The sequence below is a fragment of the Sceloporus occidentalis genome, unplaced genomic scaffold, assembly GCF_023333645.1.
Source record: "Sceloporus occidentalis isolate IW3139 unplaced genomic scaffold, rSceOcc1.0.p SCAF_1, whole genome shotgun sequence".
NCBI classification, from domain to species: Eukaryota; Metazoa; Chordata; class Lepidosauria; order Squamata; family Phrynosomatidae; genus Sceloporus; species Sceloporus occidentalis.
In genome coordinates this window covers 151,718,965-151,745,753 of record NW_028316981.1, presented here as the reverse complement: position 1 = coordinate 151,745,753, position 26,789 = coordinate 151,718,965, and the positions used below count along the sequence as shown (strand labels likewise).

The 26,789-nt window shown below is 42.5% G+C and overlaps 1 protein-coding gene across 1 annotated transcript; it reads left to right on the top strand.

The window, feature by feature from the left end:
• Positions 1–6,623: 6,623 nt before the first annotated feature.
• Positions 6,624–24,992, top strand: RHEBL1 (RHEB like 1). The gene is made up of 8 exons (XM_089508175.1): positions 6,624–6,693; positions 12,346–12,417; positions 15,718–15,785; positions 17,979–18,061; positions 19,639–19,695; positions 21,023–21,070; positions 22,267–22,351; positions 22,824–24,992. The coding sequence occupies exons 1-8, from the start codon at positions 6,642–6,644 to the stop codon at positions 22,911–22,913; spliced, it is 555 nt and encodes a 184-aa protein (XP_089364301.1). The 5' UTR covers positions 6,624–6,641; the 3' UTR covers positions 22,914–24,992.
• The last annotated feature ends 1,797 nt before the right edge of the window (positions 24,993–26,789 follow it).

The window sequence follows — 26,789 nt, the reverse complement described above, 5'->3', positions numbered from 1 at the left end:
CAGATCTGAGCTTTTAAATTTAAAGGGAGAGACCAGGGACAGTTTAGGGAAGAGCATTTAGAATCCTCACCCACAAAGCTCCTCTGGTGCCAAACTCCAACCCATTCCATAGGATGCAGCCATGACAGTTAAAAGTAGAATAATAGCACTATAATTGTGTTGGTGAAAGGGCTCCATGATCATGAACTGGTGGTTGGCTCTGTTGTATGCACTCCATATTAAAAGATCATTCTTGTTACCAATAAAGAGAAGGAAAAGAGAAATTTGCAGACACTTTAGATTGGAGAATAGACAGGGCATAGCCCTGTACCCTCTCCACCTAATCATAAAATCCCTCTAACAATTATTCAGTCAGACTTCTGCAAGAATACCTCCTTCTGGCAAAGCCAAGTAGGCAGTGAAGAAATGGGAGGAAAAGATGGGAGAGTGAGAGGGGGGAAAGGGGCAAGGTCACCTCCTTTTGCTCTCATCCAGCACTGGCATGCAAACCCCAACCAAAGTTAGAAAAATGACTTTCTGGATTATAGTTGCCAGAATCCTGCAATCAATACAGCCATGATTCTGGGTTATTGTTGTGTATCTTCCAACCTGTGGCAACCCTATCATGGTGTTTTCTTCACAAGTTTCTTCAGAGGGAGTTTGCCATTGCTATCATGGGGATGAGAGTGTATGACTTGCCCAAGGTCACCCAGTGGGTTTCATGGCCCAGCCAAGTCTGGGAATTGTAGTTAGAAGAAGTACAATTCTCAGATTCTTCCCCTTCTCTTCCCACCACCAATAGCCCACCCCCAAGAAATGCAACTCTCAACAGAAAGGGGAAAACCCCCTCTTCAGCCCTGGAACAGAAGAAAGGCAGTTGTGATTTCTGGCCAAACCAGATGCAATGGCATAGGCATCTTGTGGGAACAGATAATATAGTTCTGATTATTTATAATGACCACAAGAAGATGGAGGAATCCAAGAAGTAGATTTCTGACACTGGAATAAGTAGCGGACAGTATGATTTCATGCTTGAGTAGCCCTCTATCAGGAGCCAACATGGTGTAGTGGTTTGAGCACTGGTCTATGACTCTGGAGACCAGGGTTCAAATTTCTGCTCAGCCATGTAAACCCACTGGGTGACCTTAGGCAAGTCACATTCTCTTAGCTTCAGAGGATGACAATAGCAAACCCCCTCTGAAGAAACTTGCCAAGAAAACTCTGTGTTAGCAAAAACCCTTAGGGTCTTCCTAAGTTGTTATTGAAGGCACACAATAACAACAACAGTAATCTATCATTCGTATCTATAGTAACTAAAAATTAATTTTAAATAAACCCTAGGGATTGGGGCCACGGTGAACTCAGACTTGGAGAAAAAAAGGGAGAGACTGAGGTGAATGGCACTCCACCAGACGCACTATAAGGCCACTACAGATCCAAAAGAATCCAAATGCAGGCAGAGAAATCTCAGCCTCCCCTCTCCAGTCCTAAACAAAGAAAGCATAATACACCTTTAAGTCCCATTGATCTAAATGGGAGAATTAGATCCCATGCAGTCCTTTTCAGTGAAATAAATGAGGACTGTAAGGTGCTTATCATTTAACTGAACTGCAGCTTTACAATCCAACCTCGTGGGCTTTATTTACTAGGAAAATTTGCTGAAGTTCCCTTGCTGCATCAGGTTTCTGTGGTTTCTGCTGCCCTCTAGTGCTCCAGCTGAAGAAGGTTGGTGAAGGGGAAATGCTTCATATCACAGTATGAACACACATTAAGAATAATCATGTGCTGCTGTTTGCAGCTCTAACCTAAAAGATGCAAGCGCTGGCACTGATGATTGGAATTTAATCCCTGGTAAAGAATTCAAAAGACCTAGGTGAAAAAAAATAGATTGGCTTCCAAAGATGGAGTGAAAAATGCTGTTTTCTCCTGCAGTTATAAGGCATTGCATTCCTATTCCAGTTTCTAGGCACCAATGGGGGGCCTCCTTAGTGATGCCATTTGTCACAGGAAACTAAACTGCTTTCCTCTGCCCACACCGGATCATATAATGAGCTTTTTTAAAACCCCAAAACAAAATGGTAGGGATGGTTTATACTTCCTTTGCATGGCAAAGCCACTGCTGGATCATTGGGAGGAGGGGCAGATTTACAACTGGCAAAGAACAGCAAGGATTATACCTCACTCCCTCTCTTTTATGAATATTTAATTTTGCCCCTACTCCATTTATATCTGTTGAACCTTTCTTACGCCAGCTGAAAAGTGTTGGGGAAGGACAGCAGCACAGTTTTCTCCTCTGTTGAAGATGGTTTTTGCCAGCCTCCCCCCCTTCCCTAAGTGAAGCTAGACAGGGCATCCCTTCTATTTCTGATCAGGGACAGTACTGATTCCCTTCCCATCCAGCTGTGGGACTGAACTACCTCCATGGGCTGAAGGTTCCTCTTCCCTGTCTTGCAACAAAACCATCTTCACTCTCCGCTATTTGGAGAAGGATATTATGGTTCTAGCAACCTAAATACTTTGAAGGCACCAGATCCATTTGTTCTTGGAAGCTATGCAGGGTCAGGCATGGCTAGTAGCTAGATGGGAGACAACCAGAGAGTACCAGGTACTGCTAGGTATATTTCTGAGGAAGGCATTAGCAAACCACCTCTGACTATTCTCTGCTTGAGAAAGCCCAGTGAAATTCATGGGGCTGCAGTAAGTAAACAGGTACATATGTACACAATATGGCATTGGCACTTAGCTAGCGTTTGGGAGAATACAAAGAGTATAATGGGTTTTTTTAAAATCACATTTCTTAAATTTATGCCCTGACTTTCTCTCAGTATGGCAACCATCATACAGAACTACTTAAAGTCAAACTATGCCATGTTACAGTATGAACTGTAAGCAGGGTGAGATGGTGCCACATTTTGCATATCAACTAAAGGTAAAAAGTAGTGAATGAGGCACTTTAATAGCAGAGCTCAGAAAGGTATTCTTTTGGACTACAGTTTATAGAGTCCTATAGCCAACATGGCTGTTTCATAGTATATATCATCTGCAGAGGACTGAGGTATTTGAATTTTCAACAGGAGTCACCAATCTATCTTGAACTCTCTGCGATAGAGAATGTGAATTTAACCTTCACGATAGAGTCTGTCAAACCAAGACTGGCTTCTTCAGTTATCAAAGAAATGCAGATTTAAATACCAACTGGTCAAAACCAAAACTAAGCTAAAAATATATTCAGGGTTAACCGTTTTGGCTGTCCAGCAAAATGCAACAAAATCCACAAGCAGCAATACCTTTTTGGGCCCTCTAACAAAACATACAAAGCATAAATACATTATGCAAGCTTTGGAAGCTTCACTGGCTTCTTCATCAGGCAAAGAAGTTAAAAAATCATGCAGGAGAAAAATTGTGATGATGTTAGAGTCACAGGTTTCTATTCTTTCTGAGATATTGTCAGTTCAGATGGTATTGAGGGATTTAAATGCAGGAAGAGGCCACTCCAAAACTAAGCTAATGCATTCAAGGGAACATCTGGCAAAGGTGAACAGGTTGCGTATGGTGTGTTGTCTGATTATTTTCATGTTGTGATCAGTAGGAGGTCTGGGGCAAGCTTGGGAGCCACAAAAAAGCATGGGGGGGTGTTCCTGCATGTAGCCCACATCTATGTTCCTGTCAGAGATACAGGCCATGAGGGTGGAAACATTCCTCTTACTGACATTATAATAAGGTGGAGGAAAGAAGTTGACCATTATGCCAGTGCTTCTTAAACTACTGTATATACTCATGCATAAGTCTAGACATTTTAGTCAAAAAATTGGCCCCAAAAACCTAGGTCAACTTATCCAGGGATCAATGTAAATTCTATACTTTAACTCTTATTAAAAAGGGAACCATTCCCTGGTGAAAGGCAAAGGTGCAATCTGTCCTGGAAGCACTGGCCTCCCTCTACTCTCTCTTCCCTTCAGCCTTTAGTGTGAGCTAAAACAATGATGCCTTCCATAATTTTGTAGGTTCTTTGGCATTGTTTTCCTTTGCTTCATCATTTAAATAATTTGTTGCATGTTCCTAAATTTTACTCTCGACTTACCCAAGGGTCATATCAAATACCATAATTTTGCCCCCAAAACCTGCCTTCGACTTACACATGAGGTTGACTTATAGTCGAGTATATATGGTAGTACCATATTCGTGCCCATTGGCTGCAAGTGTTCCTTTCATTTTGGGAAACTAACTTCAGGGACTGGCAGCTGATGGCTTATGGATTGGCACTGGTCTTTGGGTGGCACTACGCTAATCATCACATGCTGCAGAACAAGGTTGACTCAAGCCATTTTGCTGCCTGAGGAAAAGGAGCAGCCACCTAAGTCAAAGTATTTCTTGCCATTTTGCCAAAGATGAAAAATATGCCACAATCCCTTCTCTTGGCAGTTAAAGACACATTCAAGCGCTAATGATTTCCTGCCCTTTCATGGCACATCAGCCTTAGCGCCCTTGCCCCATCCATCCATGGAAAGAAGGAAAGGACAGGACAGGACAGATATATTCAGCACAGGCACCAAAGATCTGCTGATAGGTGGAAGTCAACAAATGGAAAGAACATGTGAATGTAAGGAAATGTTTATTGTTATTATTACTATTACTCCTCCTCCTCTTCTTGTCATTATCATCATCATCCTGCTTTCCCCCCAAAATTGGGGCTCAGTTTTTGTCAGAAGATTAACTTCATTATTTTATTTTTCAAAAGAAGGAAAGTACAGTGTTACTTACTTAAATTCTTGGTCCACTGCAAAAATAGCCCAATCTGAGACCGCTTTAACTGCCCTGGTTCAATGCTAGGGAATTCTGGGAACTGTAGTTCATTGTGGCATCAAAGCGTTCTGACAGAGAAGGCAAAACAGGACTCCATGGCTGTTAAAGCAGTGTCAAACTGGGTTATTTCTGCAGTGTATTTTGAACCTAAGGCGTTTGATACTGCTTTTAACTACCATTCCCAGAATTCCATAGCCTTGAACCATGACAGTTAAAAGCAGTATCAACCCGGATTGTTTCCTCAATGTGGAAGGACTCCTACTGCGGAATCCGGGGATTTCCCATGCCCTTTTCGATGAGGGATGAGGAACTGTTTCATAAAATCGTGTTGGGAGCCACTTTCTGCCAAAGCCAGGCAGACATTAGCCTAATAGCCTCCCATTCAATTTGGAGGGATGTAGGCGAGCGCTTCCCTCAGGCTCATCTCGAAAGCGCGGGAATTTTGAATAGCGCTCACATCCGAGCGAGGGACTGGGTGGGAGGAGGGCCTGCCTGCAGATATTATTATTAACGACGTTTCAGGGGGCGCGTCCAGAAGAGGGGAGGGAGGGCGGCGGCGGCGGCGAGAAAACTCGGAGGAAGGGCGGCGGAGCTGTCGTTGTTGTCGTGTTCCCGGCTTATTATGGCGGCCCTGAGGCGAGCCTCTCATGAGGCTTTCTTGGCAAGCTCTGTTCACAGAGGGTTTGCCATTGCCTTCCCCTGAGGAGGCTGAGAGAGCGTGACTTCCTGGCCAAGGTCATGGCCGAGCGGGGAACTGGAACCCTGGTCTCCTCCAGAGCCATTCTTCAACGCTCAGAACTACATCTTACGACGCGCCTTTTAATTATTTGGGATGGTAAAGCTGACAGGGGTTTGGTCCATCAACGCCCCTCTATCTCTCCACAACCTCCCTATATAATAACAACGTATTTCTTACCCGCCTCTCCCCAGGGATCCAGGCGGGGAGCAACAACCAATTAACATACGGCAAAAGCTAAAGGCGCAAATATAAACCCGCTCCGTATGGTTCATTTACACAGCTGTTATCAACGTTGAAACGCCTTGGTGGCTTACAATAGACTGACAGACCCTTTCATAGCCCTGCTCAAAATGGAGGACATTTTGGCAAGGCCTCCTGGGCTGCCTGAGCAGGGCAGAGATGGCCACCGCTTTAAGCGTCAGGGCTCAAGGCTCAAGGCTGGGGTTTTGGGAAGGGTCGTTTTACTGATAATATTTATTGATACTTATATTATTTATCGACATTAAGTCACACTCTCTCAGCCGAACGCCTCTGAGGAAGGAGGCTGAAGCCTACAAAAGCTTCCCAGAATTCCAGCCTTGAGGCAGGGCAGTTAAAGCGGTGTCAAACCGGATCGCGCCTGGTGCCGGGATTGCCCTGCACTGCGCCGTGGCAGTTAGAGTGGCGATTAATTCTTCAGTGTGCCATGCCGTCCGAGGCAGGAGGAAACGGAGGAGGACGCGGCCGGGCACCCCTCTCCCTGGAGGCACACCCCAGTCCCGCGCGGGCGGGACCCTTGACGCATGGCGGCGGAGGCTGCTCTCTCTCTCTCTCTTCCCCGCTTTGTTGGTTGCTGCCTGGTGCTGGCTCCAGCGCCCACGCCTCCCCTCCCCTCCCCTGGGAGCTGTTTTCATGAATGGAAGCCGGCGTCCTCCCCATCGCGCACGCGCCCTTTTCCCGGCGCCAATGAGAAGCGGCGACGCCGGGGCCAGTGTTGTGGTCACGTGGGCGGTTTGTAGTCGCGGCGGCGCCCGCGGCTCGCTCTCTCTCTCTCTCTCTTCTCCGGCGGGCTCTTCATCATCCCTCCCCTTCCTCCCCCTCGGGCCAAGGTGGACCACGCCGCCGCCGCCGCCGCTGTGCCATGCCGCTGGTGCGCTATCGGAAGGTCGTGATCCTGGGATACCGCTCCGTGGGTGAGTTGGGTGAGGCGAGGGAGGATGGATGTTGCTGCTGCTGCTGCTGCTACCGCCGTTGCCCTGAGGGAGGGAGGGAGGGAGGGAGGGAGGGAGGCACGTGTCGGGGGTTGCCAGGGCGATGTCGCGGAGGGTGGGGCGCGAGGGAGGGGTCTCGCGCTCGCCACAGCCGCAATGGGCGCGCGCGAAGGCGGGGGGGGGGCGCTGCCAGGGGCGCGCGCGGGCGCTGCGTCTTCTGTTGGTTCCCTCCTGAGCGAAGGCCACATTGTCTCTCAGTCAGGGGCCAGGGAGCGCAGGGAGGGAGGGAGGGAGGCTCGTTCGCAGGGGACGGATATGGTTCCTCCCTCCTGGCGTCTCTCTTTTTTTAAATGGATTTTTATTTCTATGGTGTGGTGTCTTAATGGTTTCTACTGGTTTTAACGCGGGTGGTTTTTTTTAAAATTACGGTTTTTTAATTAAGTCACATTCTCTCAGCCTCAGGCATCTATCTCCCAGCGAAATGCATCTGAGGAAGTGGACTTAGGTCTAGGAAAGTTCTTGCTGCCAACTTCTTTCTTTCACTGAGTCTCAAAGATGCTCCAAGATCTCTCTATAGACTGACTCCACAGACTAACGCAGCTATTATGTCTTTGAGTTCTCAGCCGCAGGGGAAGGCAAACCCTCTCTGAACAAGTACAGTATCTAGAGGGATTTTGTAGTGACCAAATGCATCTGAGGAAGTAGGCTGAAGTCTAGGAAAGCTTCAAAAGCCAACTTCTTTCTTCCAGTGGGACTTGAAAGGAGCTGTAAGGTGGGGTACAAGCCACCAGAAAGAGGCGCCTCCCCGACGCCTCTCTTTGCTCCACAGGAGCACTGCAGCAACCAAATTGCAGTGCTACTGTGGAGCAAAAAAGGAGCGCCTGAAAGCGGCTCCTTTTTGGCGGCGTCACTGCAACGCCATAAAGCTCCAGAGACATCACGATGACATCACAGCTGCGCCACCCCGTCTGGAAGCAGTGCAGCTGTGATGTCATCATTATGTACCCCTTCTGGTGGGCATGTCGCTGCTGTGGCACCCTCGTCACATGCAAGGGTTGCTGGGTGTATGGGCACTCCGGGCCTAAGATCTCTCTACAGACAGATTCCACAGACTGGGCTATTATCTCTTTGAATGCTCAGCCTCAGGGGGAGGCAAAGGCAAAGCCCCTCCGGACAAGTATCCAGAGAGATCTTGCAGCACCTTCTAGTGACCAAGAGCACCTGAGGAAGTGGGATGAAGTCTCGGAAAGCTCCTGTTGCCAACTTCTTCTTCCACTGAGTCTCAAAGGGTCTACAAAATCTCTACAGGCCAATTGTACAGACTAACACGGCTATATCTTTGAGTTCCCCCTCTGAACAAATCTTGCCAAGAAAACTCAGTCCCAAGGATGTTTAAATCATGCGTTCTTCAAATACCTTCCTTCTTCTTGGCCACCTGTTTCTTGTGAACTGCAGCCCTATTGGCTCCTCTTGCTTTTGCATCCCAGGGGTTTTGCAAGTACAGTGGTACCTCGGGATACGAAATACCCAGGTTACGAAATTTTCAGGATACGAAAAAAACCCATAGGAAATTATTGTTCCGGGTTGCGAAAGTTTTTTCGGGTTACGAAAAAACTTTTGGTGCTTTTCTGCGCGATTTCACACGGAATCGCGGCTTTTCCCCATTAGCGCCTATGGGAATTCGGCTTGCGAAAGCCTTTCGGGTTACGAAATTGACAGCGGAACGAATTAATTTCGTAACCCGAGGCACCACTGTAGTGAGTTTTTGGTGGTGGGCAGAGATTGCGTGACCTTTTGCTGCTTCCTCCCAGGGGAGCTATTTTTGCACATACAATTCAGGCTCATCTGATTCTCCAGCATCCCACCCCCAATTGAAATGCAAGAGAGAGGTCTCCTGGGGTCTGGTTTCTATTAATCTAAAAGCAGTGGGAGGAAATGGTGAGAGGTCGGAGGTTATACATGGGATCCTGGGTGGTGAAAGAGCTTGTTTCCTTGGATCAAGCCTGTAGTCACCTTTTTCTTGGTGGAAGGGATGGGGTGAGAGAACATCTGTGTAAGATCCTGTTTGGATATATCCTTGTGCATGCCATGGAGGGGGTGGCGGTGAATGATTCCTCTCCTCTCTGTTCCCCATGACAATATGGGTTAAAAAATGTCTAAGTAGCCTGGACCTTTCTATGTATTGGACTGTAATGCATGCACTTTGGTTGTTGATCCTCCTGGTACCACTGTCTGTACCTTGTTTGAACAGTTCTGAAAGGGACATTGGGCCAGGGTAGAGCTAATGGTGTGCGATTGCAAAGCAAGATGCTCCCAGATTGGATCTCTTAAATGAGTACAGCTAATCTTTTACAGTGTTGAGCATTGTGGCCTCTGTAGTTTGTGTTGTTAATAATGTGCTTATAGTGGGTTATTTAAGAGGCTCTCTTGTCACACAGTTGTGTCATATGGGGAAATTCCTCTAAACAGGAAAGGTGTTAAAAATTTATGTTCATGTTCACTGTTTTTTTGGGGATGTGTTGTCCCTCCTTTTTTTGCACTCGAGATCAGATGCTTGGTAAAAAGAATAAAGTGCTATTGCTTGAATTGTGTAAAGGGGAGCAAAGCTACCTTAAGCAAGTTTATATTAAATTGGGGTGGAAGAACCCAGAGTCCCCCAGTTTCCACATGGACACAGTGGAGTTTAAAATACTGTTTTCAGCTTTGACTAAGTAGTAAAATCCTGTGGTTCTAGTGCAGGGATGGTAGCCATATGGACTTTCAGATTTTGTTCACTCCAGTGTCCAGCAGCCTTAGCCAACATGGCCAATGATTGGTGAACATGGGAGTTGTAGTGCCATACTAATTGGAGGGTCATAGGTTTTTTGGGGCAGTGTTCCATTTTGCTGAAACCCATTGGTGCTCAGTTGGGGGCATCCAGTTAAGCTGCTTTGTTTCTGAGAACTGTGACTTACTTTTGTCCTGTAGTGTATAAATCCCTTTTCCTCTGGTGCAGTGAAGTCATGTGTTGACATCCTGTCTTTTCCAGGACAGTTTACATGTAAATGCTGTATTATAAAAGGATCGTTTAATTCTGTTTTGTATGCATTAAATATTCCCAAGACACCAGATCCCAACTGATCTTGGAAGCTAAGCAGAGTCAGCCCTGTTTAATATTTGGACAGGGGACCGCCAATGAATACCATGTTCTACAGGCTCTGTTTCAGAAGAAGGAAGTGTCAAAACCACCTCTGAGGATTTCTTGCCTAAGAAAATCTTAAGGAAATTCATGGGGTCATTATAAGTTGAGAGGCGATTTGAAGGCATGCACATGTGCTTCATGCAGAGCTTTGTGTGATGGGCGAACAAAGGTGCAGGGGGAAAGATACTCAACCTGTTGCTGCTATACCTGAAAGCTGCTTTGGTTCAACATGGCAACACCTGCTGATCTCCCTGTTTTCAACTGCATCCTCATGATCTGCAGGTGTGTGAGCAATGACAGAACTGACCAGTGCTCTAAATGCTTAAACACCTGGAGGTAGTTGATTTCCTTGATCAATCAGAAATAGGGGCAGCAAGAGCAAGGCCATGACTGGCTTAAATTTATTTTTCTGAAATTTGGGGATTTGTTAATCTCATCTGCACCTCTATATGACTTCTGAGAGAGCTTATGGACCCCACCCATATGTGTCCCATTTTGCATGTTCTAGCAGCAGCAAATTGCTGATGTTTCTCCCCCCCACACACTTTTCTTGGCAGCAGAAATTTGAAAAGTTAATTTTTGGACTCCAACTCTCAGAATCCCCAAGCCAGAAAGTAACTCTACAAAGTTGTATTGGAAGCACATAAACAGGCATTGGCAACAGGTCACATGAATCTTAACTGGGCACAACAGTGCACTCCATCAGCTACTCCACCTGTATCCCCAAACTGTATTCCCCAACTAAGTGTCTGGAAGATGCATTCTCTGGTGGAATGCACTGTTCTAAAAGTCTGGCTTCCCAAATGCTTGGGATGTTGACTCCCAAGCTTCCCAAGCATTTGCTCGTACTGACTGGGACTTCTGACAAAACATCTGGAGGACCTCAGTTTGAGAACTATTGCTGTGGACTATGTGTATATATTCTACTGCTGATACACAGTATTATCTGCGGTATTGGCGTATTGTGAAAGTAATGTTAATTGAATGTTGGACCTTTAATCAGACACAGAAGTACATGTTCAGTATGTCTTTCAGGTTTGTCTTAATATTAAACTTACTAGGCAGAAATACTAAATGAGTTGATGATATGTTATTATAGTCCTTATCTATAAATTCTATGACAATATTTGGTTTACTTTGTGAGCATGGGGATAATAATTTATAAATGGTACTGAACTCCTAGGTATTGACTGTATTGTAACGGATGAAGAAAGTCTCCCCATCTCCATTGGATTTATATTACAGTACTTGAGACATAATAGCATATGTCTAAGGCACCAATCCTCCATGTATTTACTTGGGAATCAGAACCAGCACAGTGTCTGAATCATTGGTTGGCCATGGGTGACCTTGGGGACCCACAGCCTTTCAGCCTCAGAGTAAGGCAACCCCCTTCTAAATAAATCTTGCCAAGAAAATCCCATAATAGGTTTGCTTTAGGGTCCCCATAGGTCAGAAACAACTTGAAGGTACACAAAAAAACTCCAATGGGCTTAATGGAACTTCTTAGTTATAGAGTTATCTTGTAAATGTTATTAGATTAATTTGTTGAAAAGAACGAAGAGAATAAGTGAATAAATTAATAGAAGGCTGGTTTTAATGTATTGATTTCTGGAAAACTAATATACATTTGCAATGTATTTACTAAAAGTAGAAGATCAAAATGTACTACAGAGGAATAACTTTGTTCATAAGCAAAGCAAGCCAAAATAGCATAATTTACATTTAAGATTAACTCTGCAATAAGATTTTTTTGGACTACAGTCCCATTTATTACAATCACAAATGGTATGTTAGTTGGCCACTATAAACAAACACATGCATGTGAACCTCCCCCTCCCTCCCCAAAGCAGTAAGGATAACAATGTGACATTTGATGCAATTTCTTCTAGAAGCTCAACAATATCTTTCCAATTTTTACAGCGAAATGTCAGATCAATCGAATGCACTTGTGTCTTTTGTATTTCAGTTAACAATGTGTAGAGAACTGTCACTCATAACTTTCATTCTTTGGAAGTATCCCTTTGTCAACAGGATTAAAATGCCCTTTGGTAATACTTATTTTGTTAAACATGGAATAATTTCAAGATTGTCTTCAGCTTCTTGACACTTGAAGCCCCTCCTGACATTTGAAATACTGAAACTCTGGATTTGTTCACCATTTTGTCCTTTGTTTGCCTGACTATCCCTAAGGGACATTAATGTTATAAAAATAAAACACCGGTTTCACTGTCACTATCTTCCCCTTGCCTCTGGATTTAATCTTTAGTCTTTCTTTAGCAAGACTAAAGTGGTCTTGAATTGGAAGCTGGTGCAATTTTAATTCCTATGGAAAAGCAAGGGAACCTGCTGGAGGAAGTTGGTTATTTGTTTTCTTTTAAATGTCTTTGTTTATTGGCTGCCAAAATCAAAGAGAGCATACAATGCTTTATTTTCACATCTTTCTTCTTCAGGTAAAACATCCCTTGCTCACCAGTTCATTGATGGGGAATTTCTGGACTGTTATGACCCCACAGTGGAAAGCAGTAAGTCTTGTAGTAGTTACTAGGTGTTATCTGGGCACTGTTTTTTTTAGAGGGGAAAAAAACAGAGTAAGAAGGGTTTGTAGGGTCTTGTTGGTATTTTTGGCTTAGTCCTTTGGCATGGCAAAGTGACCTCACACTCCGTGCCATGCATTGACCAGTGCAGCCAGAAGGTATCAGGATACATGTGGTTTCTTTGCACAAAAATCTTACCATACATCTACAGTAGGCAATTTATCATGATGTCTGTACTCTGTATTGTCTTACTCTTTATGAGCAGAGGGCACATAAAAACGTTCATATTTTTCAGGTAATGTGTAGGCCATGTTTCTATGGCTCATGGGAGAATCTTGCATTTTACTCATTGCATTTATGTGATCTTTCCCCTCCTACCTTGAAAAGTTTGAAATGACTTCAAGTTTGCATTGTACAAATATCCCTGCAGCAGGGAACAATTACTCATTTTTCCAGGATGTGTGTGCGAAGGCTGTCTGTCCTTTAGCACTTCAGAAGTGAGTGGCTTGTGGATGCCTTGCTCTCTGGTCCACTGTCCATCTACTTGGAAGTAAGCCATGCTTATTTCACTGGAATTTACTCTGCAGTAAGTATACACAGAGTTACAGTCTTTTGTGTGTTGAACAGTGTTGTCATGCAGTGGATGCAGAGAGAAAGAGGGATTAAAAAATCTAGGCTTCCCTTTTCACAAGCAAGAATAAAGATAGACTCTTAATGTAGTTGCCAAGTAGGCTAGCTAGGAGATCCAACCTAGCACAGAATGCTGATGGAAACATGATGCTTTCAGCCCTATTCTTCCTTCCCTTCCTCCACCACTACCACCATCCATATGCATATATACTTTACTACTGCTGTCCTTACACCATGAAGGTGTTATGTAGTACATATTTTGCACTGTTGAGGTACACTGCGGAGGTAAGATGTACCGTATTCCTTCTCTTCACCCATGCACCACATGATAGTTACCGAGAAGTGAAAAACCTAGAAGTGGGTTATATAGGCAGCAGCAATAAAGAGTATTTTTGCCTCGTTGTTAAACACATGCACACAAATGATGAGGGTGAATGCAAAGAACAGAAAGAGAAACAGATGATCCCATACAGAGTGTAGTTTGGAGATGGGAGGAAGTTGCATGAGATTTTCTGTGAGTCCTCTGTGGATGAGGTATTTATCCTCAGGCTCTCTTCTGGTGACTCCTGAGTTAGGGGTGTGCCTGGGGCCTAATATAGAGAGAAAGGTGGGATATAAATTAAATATATGTAAGAATAATAGATAAATAAATGCATAACATCAGTCCTTGTCTTAAGAGTGCACACATTTCTGTGGGCAAAGTCAGTGCTTTGATTCAGTTTAAATGTGGGTTGACTTGTTGATGGTTAGGAGGCAAATTGGAATAAGACAGGGAGATGCTTGTTCTGAATAAGAAACTGGGAGAGAAAGGCAATGGCCACAGCTACTGATTCCAGCAGCTGAAACTGGAGTTAATAAAGTGGGTTACTGAGTTTCAGGTGATGTTAATACCAGACACCGTTTGCAACTGCTGTGGGTAGTGTGGAACCTCTTCAGTTAAAACTTCTCTGTGAGTCTGGGTGGGGTTATTTTTTAAAAAAGAAAAGAAAACGGATTGGGTAGCACCTCTCTACTAATTTCCTGCTTTACTCCAAATCCACCTCATCACAGCAGTAACTTCTTGTTTTTTTTAAAAGAGGCTGCCCTTCAAACACACCCACCCACACAGAGATTTTAGGCTGTTTGAAGACAGGATTGCCTAGAAATCTGACTTTAAATCTGAGTGGCAGTAGAGTAGAGCATCACAGTTCTTGATGGCACAATGTGATAATCACGTCTATAAAAGTTTTAGAGGTGCATCTGCCCCAAACATTTATTAGAAAGCAGCTAGTGTTCAGTTATGATCCACCAGTGAAAGTTTGTGTGTGTATCTTCTTTTCTCTTTTGCTCTCTTCTTTTGCTTTCTTCAAGTGTATGGCTTTCCAGATGTTGTTGGAGTGCAGCTCCCAAAGATTGGGAATACTGGAAGTTTCAGTCCAGCAATACCTGGAAGGCACCCAGTTTGCCATTTTTACTGCAAGGCAACACAACACTCAGTCTGCTAGGGCCTGTGGCATGTGAGCTGGGTTGCTGTAGAAAAAATATTTAATATTTTTTAGGGCAAAAGCTGTAGAAACACTCAGTACACTTCGATAGCACTTTTAACTGCCAGTTCTCCATCCTAGCAAATCCTGGAGTTTGTAGTTTGGTGAAACACTTACAGTTCTCCCTGCTAGTTCAAAAGATTGGACTAAAACACTCTAAAATACTAATTCCAAGTGTGCCATCAAACTACAAATTGCAGGATTCTGTAGCATGGAACCATAACAGTTAAAGTGAGATCAAAGTGCTTTAACTATCTGGTGTGGATATATTCATAGTGGCTGCAAGCAGAGAGCCATATTTACACCTGTTTGGTTGCTTTTTATGATCACTTTAGCTGTGCCTCCTCTTTCTATTCTAATTTTAAATGCCATCCTACTGTTTCAGTCTCTCCCTTTTGCGACGCGTGATTCCCCTTTATCACAATTTAAAGATTACTTCATTGATTTTTATAGCAGTGTCAGTTGTGCCACAAAACCCCACAGCAAACAGACCAATGAGCCCTTAGTTTGTACAAGTCCTATGCATCCCTGTACAATTTCTTGAATGCATTTGCTTGATAAGAGGTTTTTTAAATGGCCTCTGGGGAGTAGATACCATTGTCATAATCCCTGTGCTTTTGCTGCCCTAGCGCAGGTGAAACAACTCTGGTTTGGTTAGGGTTTGAGAAAAGAGAAATGGAGCAGGCATATGAAGAAGAGCCCTCCCTCCAGTCCATCTGCCTTGGTCCAGGCCTGAGAGGGAGAGAAGAATGCTAGACCTGATCCCCATCCCCCCTCACCATTCCCTTCTCCTTTTGTGTTGTGTCTTTTAGATTGTAAGCCTGCGGGCAGGGAACCATCTATTATCCCCTCTGTTGTAAGCCACCCGGATTCCCAGTGATTGGGCGGCATATAAATAAACCATATAAATAAACCATAAACCATATATTTGTGCAAACCCAAATGAAGGGAGGGGATGGATTGCTGATTTAGAGGTAGGCCAAGGCCTAAATAGGTAGAAGGAAAGGACCAAGAGGGGATAAAAAGGAGCTCAAGTGCATATCTTTGTGGTGGAACCTAGGAGGTAGGTTAAGTTTGGGAGAAATGCTGTGGGCCTGAATGATACAGCTGTTAATTGCCTTCCTCTTCTCTTTAGCTTACAACAAAATGTTGATGGTGGGGAAAGACGAATTTCACCTGCAGCTAGTTGACACAGCAGGACAGGTAAGAGAAAGTGTCCTTATCTGTTTCTGGCATTTTATTTTTGGATGCTAGCTTTTTCTCTTTGTCTTCCCACCAACTTAGCCTTTGAAATACAGGCACACCTCGCTTACCAAAGCCTCCAACAAAGAAGTTTCTTTTTACAGGGCCTTTTCTCGTTATCCTGAATTTGGCTAGATGGTTTTAAGAGGTATCAGCTGTTGGGATATAGAATCACAAGGAAAATGTACAATGTGGGTTTTAATAGTAACCAGGCATTAAAGGGTTACTGTGAGCCATAATGATTAGGCATTTAAACAGGAAGTGCCCTCAAAAAGATAGTCAACAAGTATTGTAAAGTACTGTAGGATGCTGCCAGTCTGAAAAGTCACTCAGGAGGGTGGCTGGATCCTTTGTGGCACCAGAGGGAGCCTTCGCTAGAGTAGTGATGAGCATTTTTGGTGGGTTGTTACTAGTGTGGATGGTGACTGGTGTCCAGGGACGTAGCCAGGATTTTAGGAAGGGGGGGGTCCAGACTAAATGCCACCATTATAATGGGGCTTGGGTGCGGCAGCGCAGCAGCACACACCATTCATTTTTTTCTAATGGAAGGGGGGGCCGGACCCCAAGGACCCCCCCATGGTGTCGATGTATATATTGTTGTACACAGTGGAACTTCTTGTAAAAATAAAAGCCTCATCTGAGAGAAGTTTACAGTGTCTCTTTGCTCATTAAGAAAGGGAGAGGTGTTTCTCCAGCTCACAAGCTGCTGACTACAGTCACGAAGGTGGAAAATCTGGTGCCAAACGTTGACGTGTTACCTCACATGCTGCGCAATATCAAAAGCGTTTTAACATCAGCACTGGGGGGATGGTGAAGACGAGCTGGAATAACACAGACTTCTGGTATCAGGATGCAGTAGTGTATGCAGTGAAGTTTGACCGGGGGGGGGGGGGATGGGATTCTACTAGCCAGTCCTACTGTAGTTGCTTGGGCCTACTTACAACAGGCAAAGTAAACAGTAGCTGCCTCCAGAATGCCTTACTGAACATGCATGAACCATAAAACTAAAAGAAAAAGAGAAAGCAGATAAGCCTACCTCACCAGCTCCCCCCAGCATGGTAAAAAGGCAGAGATCTGTAAGTACGGCCAACTAAATGGAAAGCTTAAGCAAAATGGAGACTGGTGAAATAATGATTTTTTGTCAGATACGTTTTGGAAGAAACTTTTAAGTGGTCTCTAAGACATTCAAAATATTTCCTTTTATGCAAAGCTTCCCTGACCTGGTTGTTTCATTTTACACTTGCATTTTCTTTGTTTTGAATAAAAACTGCTGAAATATGTTGAACTGCTCTTCTTCTTCTTCTTCTTCTTGTTTTTGTTTTTGTTTTGTTTGTTTGTGTGTGTGTGTGTGGTATAGGGATCTATCCCTATTCTTCCCATGTTACCGTGTTTCCCCCAAAATAAGACACTGTCTTATATTTATCAAGAAGACACACTATGGCCTATTTTCAGGAGATGTCTTATTTTTATTAAGTATGGTACAACTATCTACATTTATTCAAATATAGTTAAGTCGTCTTCTTCTGAAACATCATCATAACTCTCCAAACCTGGAATTCCATCCTGAATTTCTTGTGACTCCATTTTCTTTAGAACGGTTGGCCCTAATCTTTCCACCTCCTTCCCGCCCTCTTCCGTTCTGCACCAGGCCTATCACTATGTCTTATTTTTGGGGTATGACTCATATTGCGCAAATGCTTAGAAATCCTGCTACAGCTTATTTTATGGGTATGTCTTATTTTGGGGGAAACAGGGTATTTCTGCTTCTGGTACCAAATTTTCTGTTAGAAGCAATGCCCAGGAAAACATCTGCTTCATTAACTGAAGTGTACATGAAAATCATTTGCCTCTCAGTGTACCAGATCTGGGAGGGTAGTACATAGACATAAGTACCCATAAAATGGTAAACTCTCTGTGACTCCTCAGTCTATTTGAATTTTGCCAAGGGTTCCTAATCTGGTTCCTTACCTGGTTCTATGTATTTGCTTGTTGCTTTGGACAAAGCACATGGAGGAAGTTCCTTATCTCACTTTCATGTTCATGGGGATGGAGAGGGCTGTCTCTTACTTCCAAGTGATCTAACAAATGTCTCTGGCTTCCCTGTCAAAAACCTTCTGATGTTGTGGACATATTCCTTCCCCCTTGTTTGTGCAGGATGAATATACTATCTTGCCTCACTCTTTTACCATTGGCATCCATGGCTACGTGCTCGTATATTCTGTCACCTCTCTCAAGAGGTAAGTCAGGAGATCCAGAGAAATCTGAGGTGTAAAGATACAGACAGAAAGCATTGGGACACCATAGGTTTGGTGCATGGGAGGATGAAAGCCATTGCTCTTAGTGTTTGGGGTGTGTTAAGTCCAAAGTCTTGTCCCTTCACTGTTACAATGCCACACGACTGAACTTTACACTCCCCCCCCCCCCCGCTTGGAGGCTCAATTGGCACCCAGCCTTGCTGTTGTACATGTGCCAAGTGAAAACATGATTATTTGCGACAGATTTGGGGGCCTAACTAATTTTACTAAAACTCTTGCATGTATATGGTATTAATTTTTAAAGTAATTTTAACTCTTTTAATATGTCTTCCTAACTTGTTATATTCTTTAACATGTTTTAGTATTTTAAATTAAATTTTAGTATTTGTATTTAAATTTGTTAGATTGGTTAAATTGTACATCCCACTAAAAACTCTAGATAGAAGGTGGGATAGAAATATTTTAATAAATAAATGAACATGTCTAGTCCCTCTGCCGTAATACAGCATATCAGTCTTTCAGGTTTCTTCAGCCATTTCCAAATGTCCAGAACCTACTGGCCCCTATACACATTTTTTTTGTTCTTTTTCCTTCTAATCAAAATAATCCAGAGTCACACTGTTTTTCCCAGCTAGTTTGCATGCATTTCTCAAGAGCATGGCAAATTAGTTTGAAAAAGTAACTGCAGCATTTAAAAAATAATTTGCTGCTTTTTGCTGTTTCCTTTTTGGGAAGGAAAAAAACTATTGGATTGATAGTGACATAAAGACTGAAGAAAATCTGTATCTAAAAACAGTCCTTTAAATTAATCATTGGAGGTAACTAGAAGGAGTAATGTGTTACTCTAGTCAAGTAATTTCCCACTTCCTCATTGTTACTTTTGAAATGTGGCTCTATTACACCCTTGTTACCATCCACTTGAAGTAACTAGTCAGATAACTACCGTATATGCCTGTCTATAAGTCTAAAAATGTATGCCCAAAAATTGACCCCAAAATCCCAGGTTAACTTATTTACAGATCACTATGGTAATGTGATAGCAGCTCTTTCAGATTTCCCCATGCGGTGCAGAGTTTATTTCTCTCTGGAGCCAAGCAGAAAGAGTCCTGGGTGATTGACTGATATGGCTATTTGTTTAAGAGTCCCTCTCCTGCTTGCGCATGTGGCTGAAATGAAAGCTGAAACATGAAGCAAAAAGCCTCAGTGAGAGTCTCTCTTGCCATAAGCACACATACACACACTGAAGGAGCCTCCAAGTTTTACTCTTAACCTCTTCACAGGTCATGGCAAAATCCATAATTTTGACCCCAACACCTAACATCAACTTATACAGGAGGTCGACTTATAGTTGAGTATATACAGTACATTATTTGTGACCTGTTGCATGAAGGTACTGTACTTGAATAGCTAAATATGATTGTGGGGAAAAAAGTATCACTTTAAGCATTCTACCTTCAATACAAAGTCACTAGGATTTAGCAGCATGTGGCACTGTGTGCATGTGTACACACGTGCATGTGTAAAAGAAGCTGTGTCATTCTTTCACTTCTCTTTTGCAGTTTTCAGGTGGTAAAGTCTCTACACAGCAAGCTATATGAAAGCAGAGGAAAGACAAGGTAAATTTTAGCTGAGTAGGCTATGGTTAGGAAAGAGTTCTAGAAGATAATAAAGAATGTTAGCACGAAGAAAAGCACCTGTCAGAAAAGGAAGAGGGGGTGAAGTGAGGGTGGAGTATTTGGGGGGCATGGCATGTATGTACAAAATTATGCCTGAAAATATTAACTTTTAAATACCATCTTGCACTATATGAAGAGCTTTTTTCCAGAACTGGATTTCAGAATGGACATCATTGCTGGTAGAGTAGCCACTTTAACTGGCATTGAAGTCAGTTGACAATTCTCCCCTGCAACTAATGTGGTGGTTAGCTTTGTTTAATATCTGTTCAATGTATCCTCTGGATTGTGGTGCTAAAGATACCAGGAATAGCTTAGTAGCTTTAAAGCAGCTGGCATGGGTTCCTAATACCGGTACCGCCTCCAACAACACTATTATAGTAATTATAATTGTAATTTAGCCACTCTGAGAGCCTTTAGGGCGGGGTATAAATACCATAAATAAATAAATAAATAAATAAATAAATAAATAAATAAATTGAAGAGCACCTTTTGATCAGCAAGGTGTATGATCATACAAACTTCGCTATATCTTTTCACCTGAGATCCTTGCTGCAATGTCTAAACCTGGAGTAAGATCCTCAGCTCTTTCCATTGTGCTAGTGTCAGAAAAAATGCTCTTTGGCCCTTTAAGGATAGCAGTCCTTTTTCCTGACCTGGTTGTAAACTGTGAGGGGCATTAGAGTCACAGGACTTGAGGTATTTGGAAGGTAGGCTGGAGATTTGCAAGGCTGTTGTAAGCAAAGCTGACTGTTGCAGAATATATGCAGAATGGGGTTCCACTAAGCAAGTGCTGAGTACATTTCCTTTCCTAGCGACTAACCCTAATCGCATTGCATCTGGGTGGTGTTATTCTTCAGGCCATTTTGTGAGTACTGTAAAGGCCTGAGATCTGATAGGGAAGTAGAAAGGTATGTATGTGTTTAATTACTCAGTGCTTGAGACTCTTAGACTTGGCAATGATGTGTTGCAAACTGGCTCAAGTCACTGGGGTCATACCAAAGAAAGGAGCATCTCCTGTCTAAAAATTACATTCTTCAGTGCAAAGTGTTAGATATGTTCTCTTGCCAAATCCTATATGAGAATTCCCTCTGTGACATGGCCAGAGTTTGCTGTTGTTGTCTGAGAGATTCTGGAAACTGAAATCCAAAAAAATAATCTTTCCAAGCTCCAACTGGGGATTTGGTGGGAATAGGTGCTGAAGTATAAGTGGGATGGAACCTAGCATGCAGGAAACCACTTTTAAAAATGTCTCTTTTTTTCTTGGCAGGATGCCTGTAGTGCTTGTTGGCAATAAAGCTGATTTATCTCTAGAAAGGTAAGAATTTATCTGTTGTCTGATAAATTATGGCCCAAGTATAAAGAGTGGTTTGCTTCAGTATTTTTCTTAAAACACTGCCTATAATTTAAGATGTTTGGACTGCTAATGTTAGTGCTTAAATTTTAGAATAACATTTGGCCCACTATGTCTCACTATTGCCCACCTGGGTTGCATTTAGTATCTCTTAATTAAAAGATCTGTCTTGTGCAGTGATAAAATTCTGAAAACTGTTTTCTTGGATTTTCTTGCATTTGGTACATTTGTATGTTTCCACTGCATGTGACCACTGTGTATGCCAGTCCCTAAGTTTTATTTTGGATCTCATTTATCTGCATTTGTTGCATTCCAGAGTAGAATTCTATCTTGAATAGACAGCTATTAAGTGCTAATAAATTCTGTTATTATTCTGGTGTCAGAGTTATGTGCTTTGGAAATATACTGTTTGCATCAAATCTGGACTCTAGGCTTGCTTCCTGAAAAGTTCAGTGTTAGATGTGTATGTGTGTGTGTTTTAAAGGGTCAGCCCTTTAAGTCTTCATGGTAGCAAGAACTTCTTTTGAAAACCTGTTGGTGTTCAGAAAGTATTGAAAGGCATATATTGCAGAGAAACCTGTTGAACATTTGGTCTGTTACTCTTCTTTTCCTCTCTTTCTAAATTAAAATAATTTCAACTAAAATTAGTGCTTATAAGCAAAATTGTGCATGCCCAAATTCTACCTATTATATATATATACACACACACACACACACACACACACACACACACACACACACTCGCCCCTTCTTATACACGGATTTTTTATACACAGATTCAAGCATACACGGTTTGAAAATGTTCCAAAAAAGTATAAATTTACCTTGATTTTCCATTTTTTATAAGGGACACCATTTTGCTATGTCATTATATTTAATGGGACTTGAGCATACACGGATTTTGTTATACACGGGGGATCTTGGAACCAAACCCCAGCGTATAACAAGGGTCCACTGTACAACTGTTTTGCTGTAAACTTCCTTTTTGGTTGTAAGAAATATATGCCAGGCATTGGCTGATACATTTATATTTATTCATTCTGTTGTTCAGCCAGTACCAGATTATGAAAGCAGTCTAAATTACAGTGAAGACAGTGTTCTCTTGATATGATATTGCCTGCTGCCCCTTTTCACCTCCTTCCGTGTGTGTGTATCTGTAGCCGGCAGGTGAAAACCGACGAGGGAAGGAAACTAGCTGATTCCTGGGGTGCTGTTTTTTTGGAATCTTCTGCAAAAGAAAACCAGGTCTGATGTCTGTTTCTTCTCCTTCTGATGTCGTTGCTGTATGTGGTAAAGGGCATCACATATGTTTTGTAAATTTTAATGGCAAAAGATAGGTTGCTTGGGATTTAATTTCCAGCATCTGGGAATGAGCAGGTAATTCTTTAAATGGATTTGTTTTAAATGGTTTTGTGTTGATAATTTAATTGCATTTTAACAATAATTTTTGTATGTTTTTGCTCATATCTTTGTGCTTTTTGCTCTTTATTTTATTTTTGTAGGCTGATTTGAATAGAAAAGAAGGCTTTCCTTTCAGCCAGAAAGTCCTTAAAAATTGGGAGGGGGGAAATATGTCATCCTCCAGATGTTGTTGGATTCCAACTCTCAGCCTGGCAGTGGTGAAGGATGATGGAATTTATAGTCCAGAATCAGACAGTGATAAAAGCAGCAGTGAGCCTTCTTCCTTGTGTAACTTGCTTCTCTTTCTGTTTTGCAGTTAACTCAAGGTATCTTCACAAAAGTTATTGAGGAGATTGATCGTGTGGACAACTCATGTGGTGAACATCGTAGCTGCGTTCTCATGTGATGTCCCCCTTTTTTCCCATCTGAAGCCACTCTACAAGTGTGAGGGGTGCATCAGGACACTCAGGCCAACTCAGGACAGGCATTAGAGCTACCTGGAGCCCTGAACAATGGGTCTGAAGTAGCTTACGGGTAACCCACACACAGACACAAGTATATACCTCATTGCTCACCCCCTAGAGGAGGTGATAGCCATGTTTTGCACATTAGTTTGCTAGATGCAATCTGTGTGTGTGTGTGTGTGTGTGCGTGCGTGCGCGCGCATGCATGCGTGCATGCATGTGTGTGTCTGTGTACACACATATATATGTTTTGCCAAATGTTTACAGAACTAGGAGGTCAGGAGCACAAGTTGTATTTATGTCTTTTTCTTTTTTATGAAGGGACTTTTCTGTATATTTATAGCAAAGTATAATTCATACACACACAACTTTAAACATACATCTGTTTCAGTCCTTGGTGTAACAGAGAGGCAGCTGAATCTAACTATTTCCTACTGTGGAATCCATTGAGGGCCAGTTCTTTGGACTGTAGTTGTCTTTCAGTGGGAACTTGAAACATAGTCCCAAGTGTACATCCCCCCCCCCCCCCCCAGTTATGCTTCTTACAACTTTCTTGTTTTGTTTTGTTTTGTTTGGCAGGCTTGATTTCAGGTGGCAGTGTTGATCCAAAGTTGGATTTTTGTCCCTTAAGTTTCCACAGTTATTTCAAAAGGCCTGAAATGACTAATGGCTCAGCCAGGCCTAGTAAATTTTTCTTTGGTTATGCAAATAAAAGCAACCTCTTTCAGGAGGCAAATAGAGAAAAAACTTTATCTAGTAACCTTCAATGTCCTGACTACATTTCAGATGGTGTTGCAGCTTGTTATAGTAAAAAAATAACAAAATGTTTAGTTTGTTTATAATAACAGATTGAAGAAAACAATAGTTGTGGAGCTGTGGCATCCAAACTCATCAGAGGTTCCACATCTTCCTTTACAACTGTTATCTCTTCAGGATATTTTTTTTGAATCAGTGGAAAGAACATTCTCGGGACAGAACTTGTGTTATAAGCGACACACAATGTTATAAGAAGGATATAAGATTTGTGCAGGATGGGGAAAGATATGATCCTCTTCCTTGACAGTTATATTTTCAGGGGGTGATGCAGGATGAAATAAGCCTAGATGGAAAAAGGGGGCTTACTGGATGCCTTGCGTGTGTTTTGATTAAAATCCTGTGGAACTAAATAATCATGCTGAAGTGGAGAAGAATGAGAGAAATAGCTCAGTTGAAGCTGAACTGTGCTACAATTTGAAACATAACCATTATCTTTCAGTGGGGGTAAGTAAGTGAGGCCTGACTCCCCCACCTTTTTTTTTGGCAAGATTGTCCACCTTTGGCTTTCTTGGCAGCACAAAGTTGCCTTTTGCTCAAATAAGGGATGGGCAAAATGTCCTCCCAATATTGCTGAACTCCCATCATCTTCCACCATTGTTTGGACCTCTTCAGACCAATGAGAACTGTAGTCCAGCAGTATCAGCAGGGCATTCCTCTCCTAATGTCAAATGTAATAGGATATGCTGAATGATCTCAAATGTTAGTCCTACTTTCCGTGGCTTGTAAGAAAATGGTGGATGCGCCACCCCACCTGACCCCTTTTCTTGTCTGAGTACAAGCAGCATAGCTGTGAATGTGCTCCTGTGCCGCCTTGCTCTATTTCCATGTAAATCAGGGTGAACTGGGCATCTTTACTTCATGGAGGTTGGAATCCAAAGGGCTACGGGGTTTGTGTGGAACCTCTGGCTCCTGAAGGAAGCAAACATGCACACATACACAGGTGTGCACCCTGAAACAAGAGACAAAATGAGACAGCACAGATTTTGTGACTGATCCCTACTGAAACATAATATACTGTGCTCTGGAAAAGCAGGGAGGCATGTCTGTATGTGTCTTAAACCTAGTTTAATTCCTGCCATGAAGATTGGTGCCCATCTTTCAGTTACCACAAAGTCTGTGGTACAGAAGCCCAAATTCAGAGTCTGGAAGTATTGAGTTACAAGTAACATACCTGTAACAATAAAAAAATTAATACTGGTCCTCATTTGAAGTGTAATGTTTTTAGCAACTTTGTTGTTACTTCTAAAATGTACATTATAAAAGTATTTTGAGTGGATTTCCTCCCAAGGTTTTTGCCATTCTTATCCTAAGATGTTCTCTTCCCATGTAACAAGCAACTTAATGAGTAATAGCAATGAATGACTTTTTAAAAACTGCAAAAATAATGACAGTGAATTGATATTTTAAAAACAAAACAATAAATAGCAGCACTGTAGCAAATAATGGAATCAGCTTCCCTGCCAAGAATTTCCTCCTGAGGTTGGGGTGATTTGATCCAAACCCAAAGTCATCATCCTAAGCGCATAGCTCTTTTTCAACTTTTAAAACTTGCATATTTTCTATGCTAGGGGTAGGTGTCTTTTTTTTTTTTTTTTTTTGGCGGGGGGGATTATTTTCAGAAGAAAATCTGATGTGATGACTTGGATCTTTCCTGGGGCTTAAAGTGCCTATAAAGTGTAGACTTGCCTCTGCTAGTTACAAAGACACTAAAATTATGTATGTTGTTTCTAGGGCTGGGCCTAAGCATAGTCTGAGTTCACTAAAAAAAGAGGTATGGCACTTAATGAGTTGTCATTGCTAGCACCTGTTGCTCTAACTTAATGGTCTCCATGTTTCCTAAAGAGCACAACAAAATGTGAGGGGACCTTAATTTTGAATTTTAGTTGAATCTATCAGGGGTTGCTCTTCCTTTTTTCATGTACTGTGGCTCTGTTGCATACTTCTGATTCTTTTCCCCATGCTCCCCCCACATTTAGCTACCCCAGACTAACACATTTCTATTATGTCACAGGTCTTGTCTGCCCCTGCTGGCAGTGTCAAGGCTGTCTGTGATGGTTAGTTGTCAGAATGAGAACTTGCAAGGTTGCCTGCACCTCCTCAGCCTTGCTTTTCCTGAGAGTCACAGTTGGAAATCTCTTTCATCCCTTATTCTAAGGTGGATTTTACCCCATTGAAATAAGTTCCTAAACAACATTGTGGGAAACCTTTCTTACTCCTGGAGAACAGAAGTCCCAGCAGAGTGGAGGAGGGCAAACGTGGTCCCCCACCTTCAAAAGGGAAAAGAAGAAGAAGATCCCAACAATTATCATCCAGTTAGTCAATACCAGGAAAGATTCTAGAGCAGATCATTAAACAGAGAGTCTGTGAACATTCAGAGGAGAATGCCATAATCACAAAAAGTCAGCATGGGTTTCTCAAAGACAAGTCATACCAGATTAATCTGATCTTTTTTGGGGGGGATAAAATTACCCACTTGGTAGATGAAGGGAATGCTGTGGATATTGTATATTGATTTCAGTAATGCCTTTGACAAGGTTCCCCATGACATTCTTGCAAAAAGGCTATACAGTGTTGGTTAGACAATGCAACTGTTAATGGATTTGTCATTGGTTGACTGGACTAACCCAAAGGGTGCTTATCAGTGGCTCCTCTTCCTCTTGGAGAGAAGTGACCAGTAGGGTGCCTCAGGGTTTTGTCCTGGGCCCGGTGCTTTTCAACATCTTTATCAGTGACTTATATGAAAGAATAGGGGCATGCTTATCAAACGTGCAGATGACACCAGATTAGGAGGAATAGTTAATACCCCAGAGGACAGGATCAAAATTCAAAATGGCCATAATGGATTAGAAGCCTGGGCCAAAACTAACAAAATGAATTTCAACACAGAGAAATGTAAACTACTGCACTTAGGGCAAAACAATTAAATGCATAGATATAGGATGGGGGACACTTGGCTTAAGGAGAATATGTGTGAAAGGGATCTAGGAGTCCTAGTAGACCAT